At 33.2% G+C, this 15,795-nt stretch overlaps 1 protein-coding gene across 2 annotated transcripts; it reads right to left on the bottom strand.

Annotated features, from left to right (window-relative positions):
- Positions 1-273: 273 nt before the first annotated feature.
- Positions 274-11,815, bottom strand: LOC117908775 (DNA ligase 1). 2 transcript variants are annotated; one of them, XM_034822502.1, is made up of 12 exons: positions 11,697-11,815; positions 10,253-10,895; positions 10,139-10,172; positions 5,663-5,742; positions 5,091-5,150; positions 4,750-4,860; positions 3,986-4,066; positions 3,803-3,886; positions 2,702-3,161; positions 2,345-2,457; positions 1,339-1,369; positions 274-843 (listed from the first exon to the last, which is right to left on the bottom strand). In XM_034822502.1, the coding sequence occupies exons 2-12, from the start codon at positions 10,829-10,831 to the stop codon at positions 683-685; spliced, it is 1,794 nt and encodes a 597-aa protein (XP_034678393.1). In that variant the 5' UTR covers positions 10,832-10,895; positions 11,697-11,815; the 3' UTR covers positions 274-682. The 2 variants fall into 2 exon arrangements, with proteins under 2 accessions (XP_034678393.1, XP_034678394.1); XM_034822503.1 differs by lacking the exon at positions 274-843 and adding an exon at positions 875-1,022.
- Positions 11,816-15,795: the final 3,980 nt, after the last annotated feature.

Raw genomic sequence — 15,795 nt, 5'->3', positions numbered from 1 at the left:
GCATTTACCAACTTGTCCGACAAGAAGGTCCAGAGCTGTTGTACTAGCACCACATTCCACATCCTTGTGATACAAGGAAATCCAGAGCCAATCCCATTGAACAAAATGGGTCCAAGAAACTTAACAATCAGTCACTGCTCCACCAGTAGGGTCCCCTGCTGCATGGTACCAGTACCGGAAAAGCAGTACGAGTGTGATATTGTGCTGTCGGTTTGATATTTTTATCAACAGATGAAACAAACACTTGAATCCAAAAAATGAGACCCCAACGTATCAGTAACCGTCCAAAGGAAAATCATACACCCAAGATTCAAATTATACATGACTCAAAAAAGTATGGCATATAAATACCGGACTATATCTGAAACAAAACTGAAACATCTATCCCTTTTAAGTCGGTTAAATTAAAGAGAGAAAAATTCCTAAAGATTTTATGATGTTAATGTGTACATAACAGGCTGCAAAACTGCAGCATAGCTCGGGCAGTTCAACCTCCACTACTTTCTAACCAACACTAGTCTGTTGCCAGGAAATAAAACACTAGAATAAGTTACAGCTGGATGTACTCAAGAGATAACTAAACAGTACATGGGTGCACAAACAGAATTTGAAAAGAGGTGAAGGGCAATGACAGACCTAATTAGGTATACCATTTTTCATATGCCTTGCGCTATCTAGGTGGTCAGGCCTCCACCTCTTGGCTGGCAGGCTGGGCTTCATCTTTCTCAGCATCACCTTCTTCATCTTCATCGTCAACCTCATCAGCTAGCTTTGTAAGCTCTTCCTGGATGATGAGCTTTATGGATGACTTTCTGGCAGTAAGATCCGTTTCAAACTGCCGAGCTGAGACATGAAAAAGTTTCTGTCAGGGATCAAGATGAAAACACAGTCTAACCCTCACCCTAGCTGTAGTCTCACATAAGGTTTCTCAAACACACATCCTCCCCACCACTACAAATAGACAAGGGAAGAAAATCTTCATCCCAATCGAGCTAGAAACTGTCAACACCATGCTACACTCCCTGCATTTCAACAAACACCCACAATAGACTTTTAAACTTTCAGGATATTCAAGGATCCCAATGGCACCGGATGCCTTAATTAACATATTCCATACAAGGGTGATAATCCATAAGCATCAATTTATCCACCCAAACAAAGAAAATCCTAGGTAAAATTGACAGATCAGGAGTAGAAGTGATCAGTTTGCTCTATCAGTAAAGCTTGAACAAGTTGATCACCCAAGTACTGGAAGGCCAATTTTAAGCATCCTAACATTCCCAACGTTAAGAACAACCATAGAATCCATAAAAGTCAATAGAAATGGAGAGTACATACCAAGTTGCTTCAGAATGTCGGTAAATGTAGCCTACAGGAAAAAAATAAAAACAAGTTAAAAGCAATATTTAAATAGGTTGAAGCACTAACTGCTGACTAGTGAATCCACGAGAAAGATCCTTTCAGAAACTAATACCAAAATCGATTGCCAAGTTTCATGGGAAAATAGAGAATTAGGCCATATTTTGGTAGCTGTTTTTTAAAACAGTTTACTGTTTTCCTAAACACCCAAAAAAAAATACAAATAGGAAAACACAATTAACAATTAGAAAACAAAAAATAATTCCATTCTTAAAAACAGAAAATATGAAGTTTTGAGAAAACATTTTTCAATTGTTTTCACTCATTTTTTGAGGACTATTTTAAAAAATAATTATATAAATATGGAGAATGATTAAAAAAAAAACAATACAAATAAAAGTTATTTTCAAAACATATTTAAAAACATAAAAAACATGTTAAGAACATTTCAAATTTCCAAATGGACTTTTATTCTACAAAACATCAAAAAATAGTTTTCAAAAACTGGTTTTCAGAACTATTTTCGAAAACACTTCCCAAACATTGCCTTATTGAAAACATCAAAGAATTCTTCTTGAAAACTGTTCTCAAAAACTGTTTTTTGAGTAATAGTTTTCAAAAATGCCTCCAAACAGATTCTATATCTTCCATCTTGTGGTTCTACCTCTACCTATATGATTTTATAAAGCTAAAATTAACTATTTTCTTAATGTGTCATGTAGGATGTGCTTGAGTGTAGGCGGATGGGTTTGTGCCCGTGAGAGAGGCGGGAGAGTATGACCCTTAGGTGAATGCATAATGATTCTATAAAACAATTCAACTGAATTTCAAGGGGTAACTAGGCCAAAGGGCTGCAATTTTGGTGTTCACTAGATTTCATGGAGCAAACAGTATAAGTGGGGACAAACTACACATTCTCAAAGATCCTTCAATTACCCCTATAACTAATATAGACATCAGAGCATTATGGGCATCAGCTTCTTACCGTATTGAAGTCAACTTCTTTAAGTATTTCACATATTGCATTTCTTAATTCGTCATCACTTGGACTCGATTTATCTTCTTTGGGCTTGTCCTTCCCTTTCACCGCCTTTTTCCCTTCAGAAAAACAGAAAATATTCACAATGTTGTTGATTATGAAAAAGTTCTACCAAACTTCTGTACTAGAATGGAAATAAGTTCCTAGTTGATTTTTTACTTTGCAGAACAAACTGGAAGTGTTGAACAAAGCAACCTTTATCAAAATTTCCCCTTTCTAAATTTTAACAGAAGCTACCATTTTGAACTTTCTTATCAGCACCATAACCACAACGGATATGAAAAGAAGACATTATGTTTTTACCAGGTTTTTCCTTGGAGACAGATTTCTTTGGAGTCGAAGACCTTCCTTTAGCTACCTCATTTTTCTTCTTTCTTGAAAACACCTTTGGACTTGTATCACTGTCATCATCAGCCTTAGAGCGGTTTGATGATAATTTCTTAGACCTTTTTGGTGGAGAGATTGATTTCTTTGGTGTTGGTGTTTTCTTGGTTTTAGCTTTTCCTGCGGATTCCTTCTTCACGGGTGTTTTCTTTGAATCTCGTTTGCGTTTTACTATTTCTTCTTCAGACTCATCTTCTGATTCATTTCCTTTTTCCTCACTTTCAGAACGCTCAGATATCTCATCCTCAGATCTTTCAGGAATACCATTCTCATTTTCCTCCTCTTCATTTTTGTCATCCTCTTCTTCTGAATCATCTTCAGAGTCATGTATACTCTTTTTCTCCTCCATTGTATCAGTATCCTCAGTCTTTCTTCGACTCTGAAAAATATGCCAGAGAATGACAGAAAAAACAATAACAAATAAGATACAAGTAAATAAACGAACAAAGTGACAAACTATTAAACAGGCTTCCTTCCTCACTCCCTGAAAACTAGAGCCACAAAATGAGAAGTTTGAAGGGGGGGAAACCCCAAGATAAAAGAAGCCTCAAAATAAACGTCTCATGTCCTCCCACTCAAAACCTCTATGTGGCAAATAAAGAATGAAAGAAAATTTAGGGACCAAAGACGTATAATTGAATGTGTCTGTCATCAACCTATGTTAAGTGGGAATCTTCAGATGGCACAATGCAAAACCTATAACAGCTATACCACGACTATGCATGAACCATTTTATAACCTATAACACCTCCAGCCTGGATGAAAAAGGTCCCTAATCGATACTCATAATGTAGAAGAGTAATTCCCAACTATCAACTGTAAACGGTGCATGACGGAGTGGTAGTGAAAAGAGTTTGGATCAAGAGGAAAGATAATCCAACCTCTTATAACTAGACTCCAGTTCTTACCCAATGAAGTTTCACAGAGACAAACTACTAGGCTATGGAGCATCGTATCATATCACAAGTAATAATATACTGACAACCTATATTTCTCATTCTGCCAAATGTAAAATGATACCTTCGCTGAACGTTTTGAAGATGTGCTCCCAGACATAGATGAATTCCGTTTGACCACCCTCTTGCGCTTTTTGCCCTTAATTGACTGATATATAGAACACACATAAAAAGAAAGAAGCCACAGCAAAAACATTGTTCCATATAATGGCATTTTAATGATAAACTTAAAGTTAAGGTGAACAACCTGCTCTTTTTCTGCAAGTAACACAGTAGTTGTAGCATGAGGAGCCACCAAAAATTCTATCAGCTTTGTAACGATATCTTCCTGCATGTGTATCTCAAAATCATTATAGTGGCATCACTCACATGCTCATCTCAAGGGAAAGAAAATTTCAATTTAGGCTGCACATCACAGTTATAGATTATTAGGCTCCTCTTTTGAAGGATATTAGATTAAGGCTACGTTCAGTTCCCAGAAAACTTGAAGGAAAATAAGAGGAAAAGAAAATAGAGAGGAAAAGTGAAAGGAAAGAAAAAATGAAGGAAAATGAAAAATAAATTTAAAGTCAATAAATTATTTTTATATGCTTTTTCAAATTCCTTTCACTCATTTTCCTTGATTATATAAAGATTAAATAATTTTAAAATGCATACATTTCTGACTAATTTTAATTATATTTGATTTTCTTTCGTATTTTCCATAGTGAAACCAAACATTAGAAAACCATTTTCCTTAACATTTTTTTTCTTTCTTTAATATTTTCCAGGAACCAAACATAGCCTAATAGTTTGATCCTCAATGCTGCACAGGGCAGAAGCATTTCAAACTATTTAATTGGTGGGTTCATTTATGGAACTAGCTTTTGTGCACATGCACAAGGCAATTCTAGTGGAATGGCCTACATTTTCCCAGTCAATGAGGGTTCAGCAGAAAATCGGCGAAGTACAAAATCTTTTAGCCATAGAAACTTTCCAAACCTAAAATGAAGCATAAAGAACACAACAGACCTTCCTTGTTGTAGTTTTGGCAATTGATATGTCAAGAACATCACAGAACTCCAACAGCTTCTCTTTAACGCACTTGTCAAATTTCTCTTTTACTTTAATCTTTTGTTTTTCCTGCAATTATTAAAAATGAATAATGGAAAGTAAAAAACTTGCCTAAAATTTTTACGATGGAAGGTCAACAAGGTTTATCTTCCATACTACCCATGACCGTCTATTTCAAACCAAGTGGTTACAACCAAATACAGGGAAATTTCTTTATATAAAACACAGTATGCCTGCGAAAGAATTGTATGTAAACTCCACTAAGTTCCTTTCTCAAACATGTATCTTTCTTTTTTTACCTCGTTCTCATGCCACACAAAGCCAGAAAACCGGGATATATTATTCTTAACCTGAAACGCCTGCAGAAAGTAAAGATTTGGAGTCAAACTAAGAGAATTTTGAATGGTCAACAGGAGCAGATATAGTCCAACACAACTGCAACAAAAAAGATTAAACTGTAGCATTTGTATTCACAGATGGAAATAGCCAGAAAAATTGAAGGGGAATCAGCAAAAATGCAATTCATCACTTTATTAAAACCATGTGCCTTAGACATCTTCACTTTACACATTAATCTGAAGCGTTTCAGGTGAAACATACAAAATAAATTTGAGGGTAACTTTGATGAATTTCCAAACATCATTTGGAATGCAGGAAAGTGGCAATATTAATTTAAATATAGGTGTCAAGATTAATACTTTAGACAATTTCCCAAAAAAAAAAGGCCATCCCTTCTCCAAAGGGATTAATAACATATGAAGAACACAAACTCTAGGATGAAAAAAGCATGTCAAAGGCACAGTTTCAGTTAATATGTCCCAGTTACCATATCAATGGCCATTAAAAAATTTTAAACAAAATTTTGAATTACCTTTCCTCTCCTTCCAAAGAGAATGGTATGAAGCAATTTAAAAGTGTCATCGCTCTTCCTTTTCGACAATTTGTATGCCACTGAAACAGAAGACAAATTTCAGAAGGTTACATATAATTCATATTTTTTTAATGAAAGTTTGTATGTTATTCAGCATCGATACTCTCAAACATCAATCAAAATGAAAAAAGTAGAAACAAAAACTTCATATTATTTTTCAAGAACCTGTTAAAAGAGCAGGAAAAAATAAGATTGCAGAAAAATAACACAAAAGAAAAAGTTTCTTGGAAATATCAGGATATCACATAACACAAGGACTTAATAAAATATAAAGTTCACTTAACAATCCATAAATCACAGAAAGAATATCACCATGCCCCAAATATTGCCATAAATAGATAGTTGTGGTAAAACAAGCCTACTAACATTTTGTTTTTCTTTAGATACTGGGGATCCACCCTGACAGCAAGGCATTTATCCCAACTACCGGTGAAGCAAACTCTAGGTGATATGGGCCCACCCCTTTACACCATTTAAAAATGGAGGAGGCCTGAGTTTGAAAGTCATCATTCATGTCGTTTATAAGATCTTACTGGAAATAACTTTGCCTGACATTCAATGCAAATAACAAATGGAATAAAGGAATCTAATATCATGTATCAAATCAAACAAAAACAAAAATAATTAGAAATAAGCTCATTTAATTTTTTTGAGCATTTAATGATGGCTCACCATTCTTTTTCTCCCCCTATTTTTTAGAAACACAAATTTATTGATATATCTCACCACTCTTAGCACAAAGTTATAACAAACCCACACACCTAAAAGATCTCTCCATATTCATCTCAAAATTGGTCGTTCTTATCTCCTCCTCAAAAGACCTTTTGAAGCCATGCAACATTCTCACCAAAAATGGGACTCTACTTGACTCCCTTTACCATAGTAGGCCCCCCAGTGCCCTACCAATGTAGAGACCTGGGAAAATTCTCACAATATCCTCAAAAATCCACCTGTGACCCTTAAAATGTTCTCCCTTTTCCCCTTCAAGGTTCCTAATGATATAAATTCAACATCTCAATCATATATCAAAATCCAAATTTCAATAATCCTTTACTTATATTTGAGTTGGCAACTATCAAAACCTCTGATCTAGCGAGAAAAGGATCTAACAGCGAAGGAATAAAGAAATCCAATCCAGATCACAATTACAAAGTTCTGCAGCAAACCTAGCTCAATATACGCTGTAAAGAATTTGCAAACACAGAGGTTACACCAATAATCATGCCTCAGCAAACTCAATTCCCAAAATTCAATGCCCTAAAACAACGACAAAATAGTATAAAACAAGGGTGGTATGAAATACCAAATGTGCCCCACCAAAACTTTTAGTGTCTCAGCCACCACCTCATCACACCAGACAAGAAGGCATTGTTCCAGTGTGCCCTTTGTGAGTTATACCCTAATGAGTCAACCACACAGCTACTAACTATCAAAAAATAAACCACACTACTAGTAAACCCATGGCATTATTGCAGACATGTATGGTCTGATCTTTTGTGAACAGCCATGGACTGAGTACATCATCTATCACAACATGGACTTACCATCAAACTTCCGTTGTACCATACTAAGAACCACCATTGTCAACTCAAACTGATGTGTGCATCAACTTCCCACCTTTACATATCATGTATGATGTTTCTTAAAGGTTTTTCCATATATCGGGCAATAGATAATCAATTTTGATGTAGAAATTGTGTAAAAACTGATCGAAGAAATATATCAAATCATCTTAACGAAGCATGGCATTTTAATGCAGAGATTCATCATAAGACCCAAACAACAAACCCACAAATAAATGATTTTATTCCCAGAGAGCAGTACGCCAAAGCATATAACTATTAGAATATGCAAGAAACAACTATAGATTTCTAAATGGTAAATACATATATGCATTAACTTCTACATATCATGTATCTTAAGCTTTTTTTCCCATATTGAGGAATAGATAATCAATTTTAATATAGTATAAAGGTAAACATGTATAGAAGAGCTATATCAAATCAACTTAACACATATGGCAATTTGATTCAGAGAATCATCATAAAATCCACTAATAAATACTATCATTCCCAAAAAATGATGTTAGATCTTAAATGCCACAAACAGAACTCTTTTATAGCAGTAACCAAAATAGAGTTTCAGCGTTCTAGACTCCTACATATCTTTGTATCTTAAGCCTTTTTTTCCCATGTTGAGGAATAGATGATCAATTTTAACATAGTATAGATGTAAACATGTATAGAAGCGCTATATCAAATCAACTTAACAAAATATGACAATTTGATTCAGAGAATCATCATAAAATCCACTAATAAATACTATCATTCCCAAAAAATGACATTAGATCTTAAATGCTACAAAGAGAACTCTTTTATAGAAGTAACAAAATAGAGTTTCAAAGTTCTATTTTAACATGAAATTACATTTTTAAATTTCAAATCTAACTTTAAAATAACTCTCAATTGTGTACGTTATCAATGTGTGTGCAGTAAGAGTAAGCATTTTTTGGAGAAAAGTGGGGAGACAAAGGTTCAGGGATTGATTGTAGGACCATGAGATTGGGACAGAATGGATGGAGATGATAAGAGTAAATTTAAGAGGTAGGTAATGTAGCAGGCTAGTGATGTGACAGAAGTAGGTCCCTTGGGAGAAATGAAAGCCTACTCCCTTTATACATCATTAGAAGATTTTTCTATTGTGCATCCAACAACAATATGTCATTGGGAGGTAAATTGACATATCAGGCGGTTACTGGCTACATGCCGAAGTAACTCGGTCACATTTGGACAGTGTTTTAAAAAGCTAGTGAGGCTTAGGCTTCATGCCGTCGAGGCTTACAGCTTTGAGGCTATAACCTCAGATATCCAATGGGTTTTTGGTCTTAATGGTCTTCTGGTATATAACTTTATAAGATGCTTAAGCCTTAATACAAGTTTTAATGGCAACTATCATCTCTACTTTCATGGGCTTTTGATATAGATTTCATGAGTATTATATTGGGTCTCAACTTGATTAAGGCTTTCATGAAATAAGAGTTTAGTTGATTTCCAATTAACCTTTTAAATGGAAGGAAAAGGGAGAGATTGAGAAAAAAGAATAAGGGAATCGTTGACTGTTTGGGGAAGGATAATATAACAATTGGATATGATTATATTCCTTGGAGGATCCTATTAATGATAGTGATGGTAATGTTGAAAATTATTTGCCAAAAATATGAGAGAGAGCTAAAGTTTAGAAGAAAGAAAAATGAATTAAAGTAAAAACTATTAATGAAAAAATAATTAATTTTATAATTATGAAGTTTATGTCATTTTATTATTAAATTTTCTAGTGACTTTATGATTATTTTTCTGATTTTTTTGATATTTTTATAATCATTCATTTGTTTAAGTTGAGGTTTACATCTCGTTCTTCCTCCAGGACGTAAGTTGAGACATAAGTTGAGGTTTTGCTCAGATGAGGCAAGAAGTAAAGTTGAGGCGTATGTTGAGGCTTACCCCCCACCTTATTTGAGCAAAACACCTCAAGACCCGCCTTTAGTCTTTTAGAACATTACATTTGGAAGCTGACTTGACCCTGGTACTTCCAACCTGACCATTATACTTCCAATGGTCAAGATTTGATTTTTATTCAATCCAGTGGCTGAAGAAAAGGAGGCACCATACTTCCAATGAAAAAAAGGAGGCACTACACTGCCGCAGTACCATAACATGACCCTTAATAAAAATAGATATTCAAAGTTGATGAGAACATAGAGTATAGTGTTGCAACATGACCCTTGGCATACAAATCATATTGCACATGGTATGTTATTACAAATATGACGAGAACATCCAATTTCAATACACCACACAAACAGGAGAATCCCATATTGCTTATTAAGGAACAATAAAAAAACTACTTTTCTAGTAAAAAGGGAGCAAAGTTTTCAGTAGTAAATCCAAGACACCTTAATAAATGTTGATGAAATTGCTATTTTAGTCACTCCAGTTTTCCATACATGAGATGATTTAATTAAAGTCTGTACTATCATAAAAGAGCAATACATGCAAAAAGATCAAGGATAAGGCATACAATATAAAGAGCTAGACAATCATATGATCCTACTGGCAGCTGCAAAATTGTCGGATAGCAGCCTGAATAGAGAACAAGAAAAACATCTTCCTTCAAAACCACCTAATTCCAGCTCTAACCTCATTAAAACTCAAAGCATTATTTAGTGATTAGGTCATAAATTAAATAAATAATTTATCATCCATATCAGGATACAGAGATTACATATAGAAGGATCAAGAAGATGGAAGAACATGCAAGTAGATTCTATATCATTCTTACTTCATATATGGAAAAAGAATGCCCAAAAAGAAGCATATAATATAGTAGGTGTTAGTTATCAAAAATTAAGAACCATACCATTAGGTATATCTTTCAGTGCAGTCCCACGACCCTGCAATTTCCAAGGTAAGCTATGAGCTAAATATCAAAAAACCAGGAATAATGAACCAAAAAGGGTTTAAGAAACAAGACCTTTTCAATATGAAATTCCTTTGTTGAGTCTCTTTCAATGGATGCCACGAGCCTTTCAACAGATTTCCGCTCCCGTACAGGTCGTGCAATAGTGGAAGCTGCAGGAGTCCTTGGTTCCTTCACCTTTTTTTCTTCCACTTCCTTCACCTTATCTTTGACTCTCTCTCCACTGCTCCTCCCTTTTCCTCGCTTCCTTGGCCCTTTCCCATCCTTTATCTCTCCTCCCTTCTCTTTTTCCTTAGAACCATCAACCTTCTCTTCCACATTCTCTTTGCTCTCTACCTTCTCTTCACTTGCTTCATTTTCTTTGGACACATTATCCTCTTCCATCACCTCAGTTTTGGGTTCCTCTTTTTCTTCTAGTTCTTTGTTTTCCTTCTCTTCCTTGGCCGCTAGGTCTTCATCCATTTTCTCAGCTTCAACCGCCTCAGTCTCAACTTTCTCATCACCTTTGCTGTCTTCTTCCATTTCTTTCACTCCATTATTTTCTTCCTCTTTCTTCTCCATAACGGATTCCATTTTCTCCGGCAGAGTAGTTCCATTCTCTGCTGCCGCCACAACTTCGGTCTCGTCACCCATAATTCACCAAATTCAAAGTAAATGCAGACCTTTTACCACATAACAAGTCTTTATTCTTCAACAGCTACAAAGTGCAACAGAAAAATACCATCTTTTAGTTAACTAGTTCCATCCAGAATATTGTATTGCAAACACAAAATAGAGAGAGAAAAAAAACAAAAGTATGAACTTAAAATAAGAATCAGGGGCAAAAATAACATAAATTAAAAAAGGAAAGAAAAAATCTAGACATGGAAGAGAATGGACACAGTAACTGACACAACCTCTTGCAAAGAAAATGCGGGGAAAAAAAAAAGATCAAAATTCTGAGGTTCAGGTTCTTTATTGCTTGGGATCAAAGCTACATTGAAATGTGGTCAACAGACTGAACACAACTACTTGGCTGAGCTGACATGAGTTCCTCACGTCCTAGAAACAAAAACACCGCAGACCACAACCTCCAAAACCTCACTTGTTTTCTTCACCTCAATTTTCTCAGCTACCAAACGGAGTGCAAACCAAACCAAAACTAAAATCCACCTGCACTAAAGCTCAAAAGAAAAAACACAAAAAAAACAGAAAGGAACCAGCCACTGTCATGCATGCAATGAAACAAACAGACATAAACGAAAACCAAGCCCTAGCAAGATCTACAAAAAGATCGAACAAACACACACATGAACCAAAAAGAAACGAATTTGACGAACGAAACACAAAAAACGTGAAGAAAGAATCAAAAAAATGCGAGCCCTTTAGAAGCATTTGCAGAAACCCTAGGGCGACACGCGCAATTTTCGGAGCTAAAGCACCTGAAGAAAGAGTGTACGTTTATCCACCAAAGTTTTGAAAATTAATAGAGAGAAAGAGTGTGAGAATTTGAACTTACAGAGAGTTTACAGCAGATTCGAAGATTCAGAGTTTCGACTGGAAAATTTTTGGAGTTCAATTTTCTCAGTGATTTTCTCGCGTTTTCCCTCTAACGGGAGAAAAGGGGGAAATTTTTTCTCTTCGAAGTGAGGGCCTTTTTGGGGAATTTATAGGGCGGACTTCAAATCCGGATTTTAAAAGGAGTTAAATGCCATGTCGGATCGCGCTGTCAGATTTCGGGAGAAGTTTGAAAACCATGGAAGAGAATGGACGGCCAAGATCTGTTTTCTGTACGAGATTCCTGAAACTGACGGACAAGATATGATGTTCGTTCAAATTGGGAACCAGGATTTGATACTCTGCAGTGTCTTTAAATGCGGTTTCGATGCAGTTTGGCTCTGTTATCCTGCCACGTCAGCAATCAGAAATTAGGTTTTTTAATCATCAATCCTAATAAGTAAATTAATTGCAAACTGGAAATTTTAATCAAATAGAAAGGCCTTTTTGGGTAAAGAAATAAAAAAGGAACGTTGCATGTTTGGAAATATTTGTCCAAATCTAACAAAAATATTCTTTAATTTGTAAAAATGAATTTCTTCCATGCATTTACATATTTAATAAAAAAAATCAAAAAAATAGTATATAATATAAATAAGCATCGTTTCAAAATTTAAATAACAAAGGTTTCATATTTCAATAAAATTTCATTTTTTTCCATGTTAATAATTTTTGATAAATAATCGAAAAATATAAAATGTATACATGTATTGTCTTCTATTTATCTTTAATATTTAATATGGTATTAAGATCTTTATAAACTTAACCTCCAAATTTAAAATTTAAAGCTTTTAAAACAATTTTATGGATTTTTTTTGGGTAGAAGTAGAAAACATTAGATCACGTTTAATTTAAAGACGAGCTTGCATGCAACAATTAGTTTAGATGATAATAAGTGTTTTTCACATAAAAGCTTAAAATGGATTTATTAATCTTTTTTGCTTTTATATATTTAAAATACAAAAATATTTGTATACCAAAGAGGATGATGCAGGAAAAAGATGTGGCCTTTGAAAAAATACAATCAACACGTGTTCTCCATGCAACTAAGTGTTTCAAATCGACTATCCTCAATCACGTTTTCCAGCCAATTACATATTGCAAACATCTTTTTTGTCCTTATTTATTAATTACATTTTTCCTTCACTCTTTTGGATGCCCTTTTTTCTTCTAAGAAAATCATTTTGGTCAATACCCACACTAATGTTTGTCCTAGAAAAAACCCTAGTTTGGGATCACGTTTTAATATCCAATGCCAAAACACTCCCCATTCATTTTATTTCAAACAAATTATTAAAAAGAAAAAAAAATTATTTGACAACTGTTTTTTAAAATAAAAAAATAGAAAAACATATTTGACAATTAGATAATAGAAAACAGTTTTTCTGTCTTAAAAATAAAAATATAGTTTTTTTTAAATATTTTTTAATTGTTTTCTTGTTTTTTAAATTTTGGTTTAAAAAATAAGATAATAAAAAATAAAACACTAAAGACAAAATTATTTTTAAAACATATTGAAAAATATAGAAAATAAATTAAAAATATTTCACATTCTTTTTAGGAATGTTTTTGAAAACACTTAACAGCCATAACCTGAACTATTTTTTTTCATACTATCTTTTTGAGAAATAATCAAATATTTTTTTTATAAACAATGATCAACAAAATACTTAATATTCAAATTATTTAACAAATAATACAACTCTTTACTAGTAAAGAAGGAGAGACTTGCAAAAGAAGATTTTTACAAGAAAATCAAATTTGGCTTAAATTATAGCATGATGCAAACTATCTTTTGCAAAATAAAATTTTGGAGACAAGCTTAATAAGGGGTTCTTGAATACAATTTTTTGGGTACAATTCCTTACATTAAAGAATTTTGAAATAACTTGAGTACAAGAGTTTATAGCCTATTCATATTGAAGAACACTATGGGTTTGTAACCAAACTCATCTTTAAATTCTTGATGATATATGCAAACGAATTCTTAGAAAATTTTTCATTATAGATGTTATTTTTAAGCATGAATAGTCCTTAACAATAGAAGATGTAATATATGTAGATGAATGTAATTAAAAAATATAAAACATTTATAAAATGATGATATATGTGTACGTCAAGTTAGGTTTATCTTGAGGGCAATAGCTTAATCTATCAATTTAAGCTCCACCTAAGTGTAAGTCAAATTTGGAAATTTTCAAACAAAAGTCGTTTGCTCTTTTTGTCCCTTCAAGTCGAACGAGGAATCTATTAGATTGAGTTCAATTTATGCAAGTTGTTGCGCAATGAAAACCATCCATCCTAAGGTTCATAACATTTTAGAGATAAGTTTAAAAAGGAAAGCTTGAGTACGACTATTTATTAAAATGAGTTTTGCATGAAAAGCTTCAAATAAGTTTATTAATTCTTCCTTTTGCTTCACGTTTTAAAAAGGTATATGATATGTATTAAAATGTTCATACTTCTTGTGAGAGTATCGCAACCTAGATGGCCTATGGAGCTATGACTCAATGACTTAATTTATGATTGCAAAGGCTTGGTGGTCTAGTCAATGATTCAAATACAAAAGATGATACTTCATCCATGTTAGAGAATTATATCTGAAGTATGCAAGAAGAACTGAATGTGCTTATAAGTAAGGTTTGTTTTTAACCCAAACTTATATCCTATCAACAATCCACAAATTTGATGGGAACTTTCCTTCTAATATATAAGGCTTGATCAAGCATTTGGCAAAGCTTTCAAATTTACTTTATCATAGAAGGGGTCCTTCTAATGGTGAATGTCCTTCTCATTCCAATGTAGCTACTATAGCATGATTCATATGAAAGGGGTACAAGCCTCACACATATTTGATAAGGCGAAGGAGCATCGACAATTCTTGCAAGGTTAAAGAGATTTATGCATGAGGAATGCATGAACATGGTATCTCCCGCCAACGCATCGCAGCCTAGCATATGAAAACACACGAGCAACACATGTTCTCTATATAATTGGAGGTTTAAAATTTACTCTTTTGTATCAAATAAAGTAATGCATTGGTATTTTCCTTCTAAATGAAGATGAGACTAATCCCATTTTGTCTTCATTTATTTATTTAATTTATTATTTTTTTCCCTTGACTTTCTTAGAAGAATCTAACATTGTCTTCAAAATTTTTTTGGCTAATAACACGTAAATGTTTAAAATCATGTATGTACTAAATGGAATAGTAGACTTGGCCAAGTGAAAGCCCTAGTTAGGGACTACATCAACATTCTAGTAAAAGTCCACTACCATTACACTTTAGTATTTATTTTATCCCACATAAATTATAAATGGAAAAACATTTAAAATTTGAGAAGGCTTTGGAGATAAACTAAAAAAAAAAAAAAAAAATCTTGAATGCAAAAAATTCTCCACATGAGGTATAAATCCTCATAAAATTGACAAAGCTTTGGAGATAGACTTCAAAAAAAAAAAAAAAAAAGGCTTGTTGGATTGATTTAGATGATGCCTAAACATTATATCGATGGGTTTGAGTGAAAATAAAGTAGATTCACTATTGTGTATGTTTTAATTAGATTTTGTTATTATTTTATTTATTTTTTTGTATTTCACATTAATTTATTAAACTCTTCATCTATATACATTTCGGTCTTATTTGGAATAACTTCATATTTTTAGTTTTAACTAGAAGTTGAAGTTAAAGTCAAAGTCATAATTTTTAAAAAGCAGTATTGGTATTATAATAACTTTATGAAATATGAAAAAATGTCTTGCACAAGCCAAAATACAAACTTCTATGAGAAGCAAAATTTTGTTTACTTCCATATAAACTCTTTTTTTAATCCATAAACTTCTCCAACAAAATTTGTCAAACATAAATAGAAGTTTTTATTGAGCTTAAAAAAGAATTTTTGACTTGTCATAAGTCAATTCAAAAAGGCCTCCATTGGTTCAAAAGTTAAAATTTATCTGAATTTTAACCTCCATTGATTTAAAAGCTAAATTGTTTTGAGTTTTAAATTATTTTTTAAAATTAATAAACTTATTAAATTATTTAATAAAAAGTCTTACTT

This window comes from Vitis riparia, chromosome 19, assembly GCF_004353265.1.
Source record: "Vitis riparia cultivar Riparia Gloire de Montpellier isolate 1030 chromosome 19, EGFV_Vit.rip_1.0, whole genome shotgun sequence".
In the NCBI taxonomy this organism is placed as follows: Eukaryota; Viridiplantae; Streptophyta; class Magnoliopsida; order Vitales; family Vitaceae; genus Vitis; species Vitis riparia.
Note: the sequence above shows the minus strand (reverse complement) of the source record. Positions and strands in the feature narration are given on the sequence as shown.

Coding starts and splice junctions, on each gene's coding strand:
- LOC117908775 (XM_034822502.1), bottom strand. CDS start 10,831: ATGGGTGACGAGACCGAAGTTGTGGCGGCAGCAGAGAATGGAACTACT. Junction 3,162..3,802: donor CTTCAAAACGTTCAGCGAAG/GTATCATTTTAC, acceptor CATATTTTTCAG/AGTCGAAGAAAGACTGAGGA. Junction 1,370..2,344: donor AAGAAGTTGACTTCAATACG/GTAAGAAGCTGA, acceptor TTTTTCCTGTAG/GCTACATTTACCGACATTCT.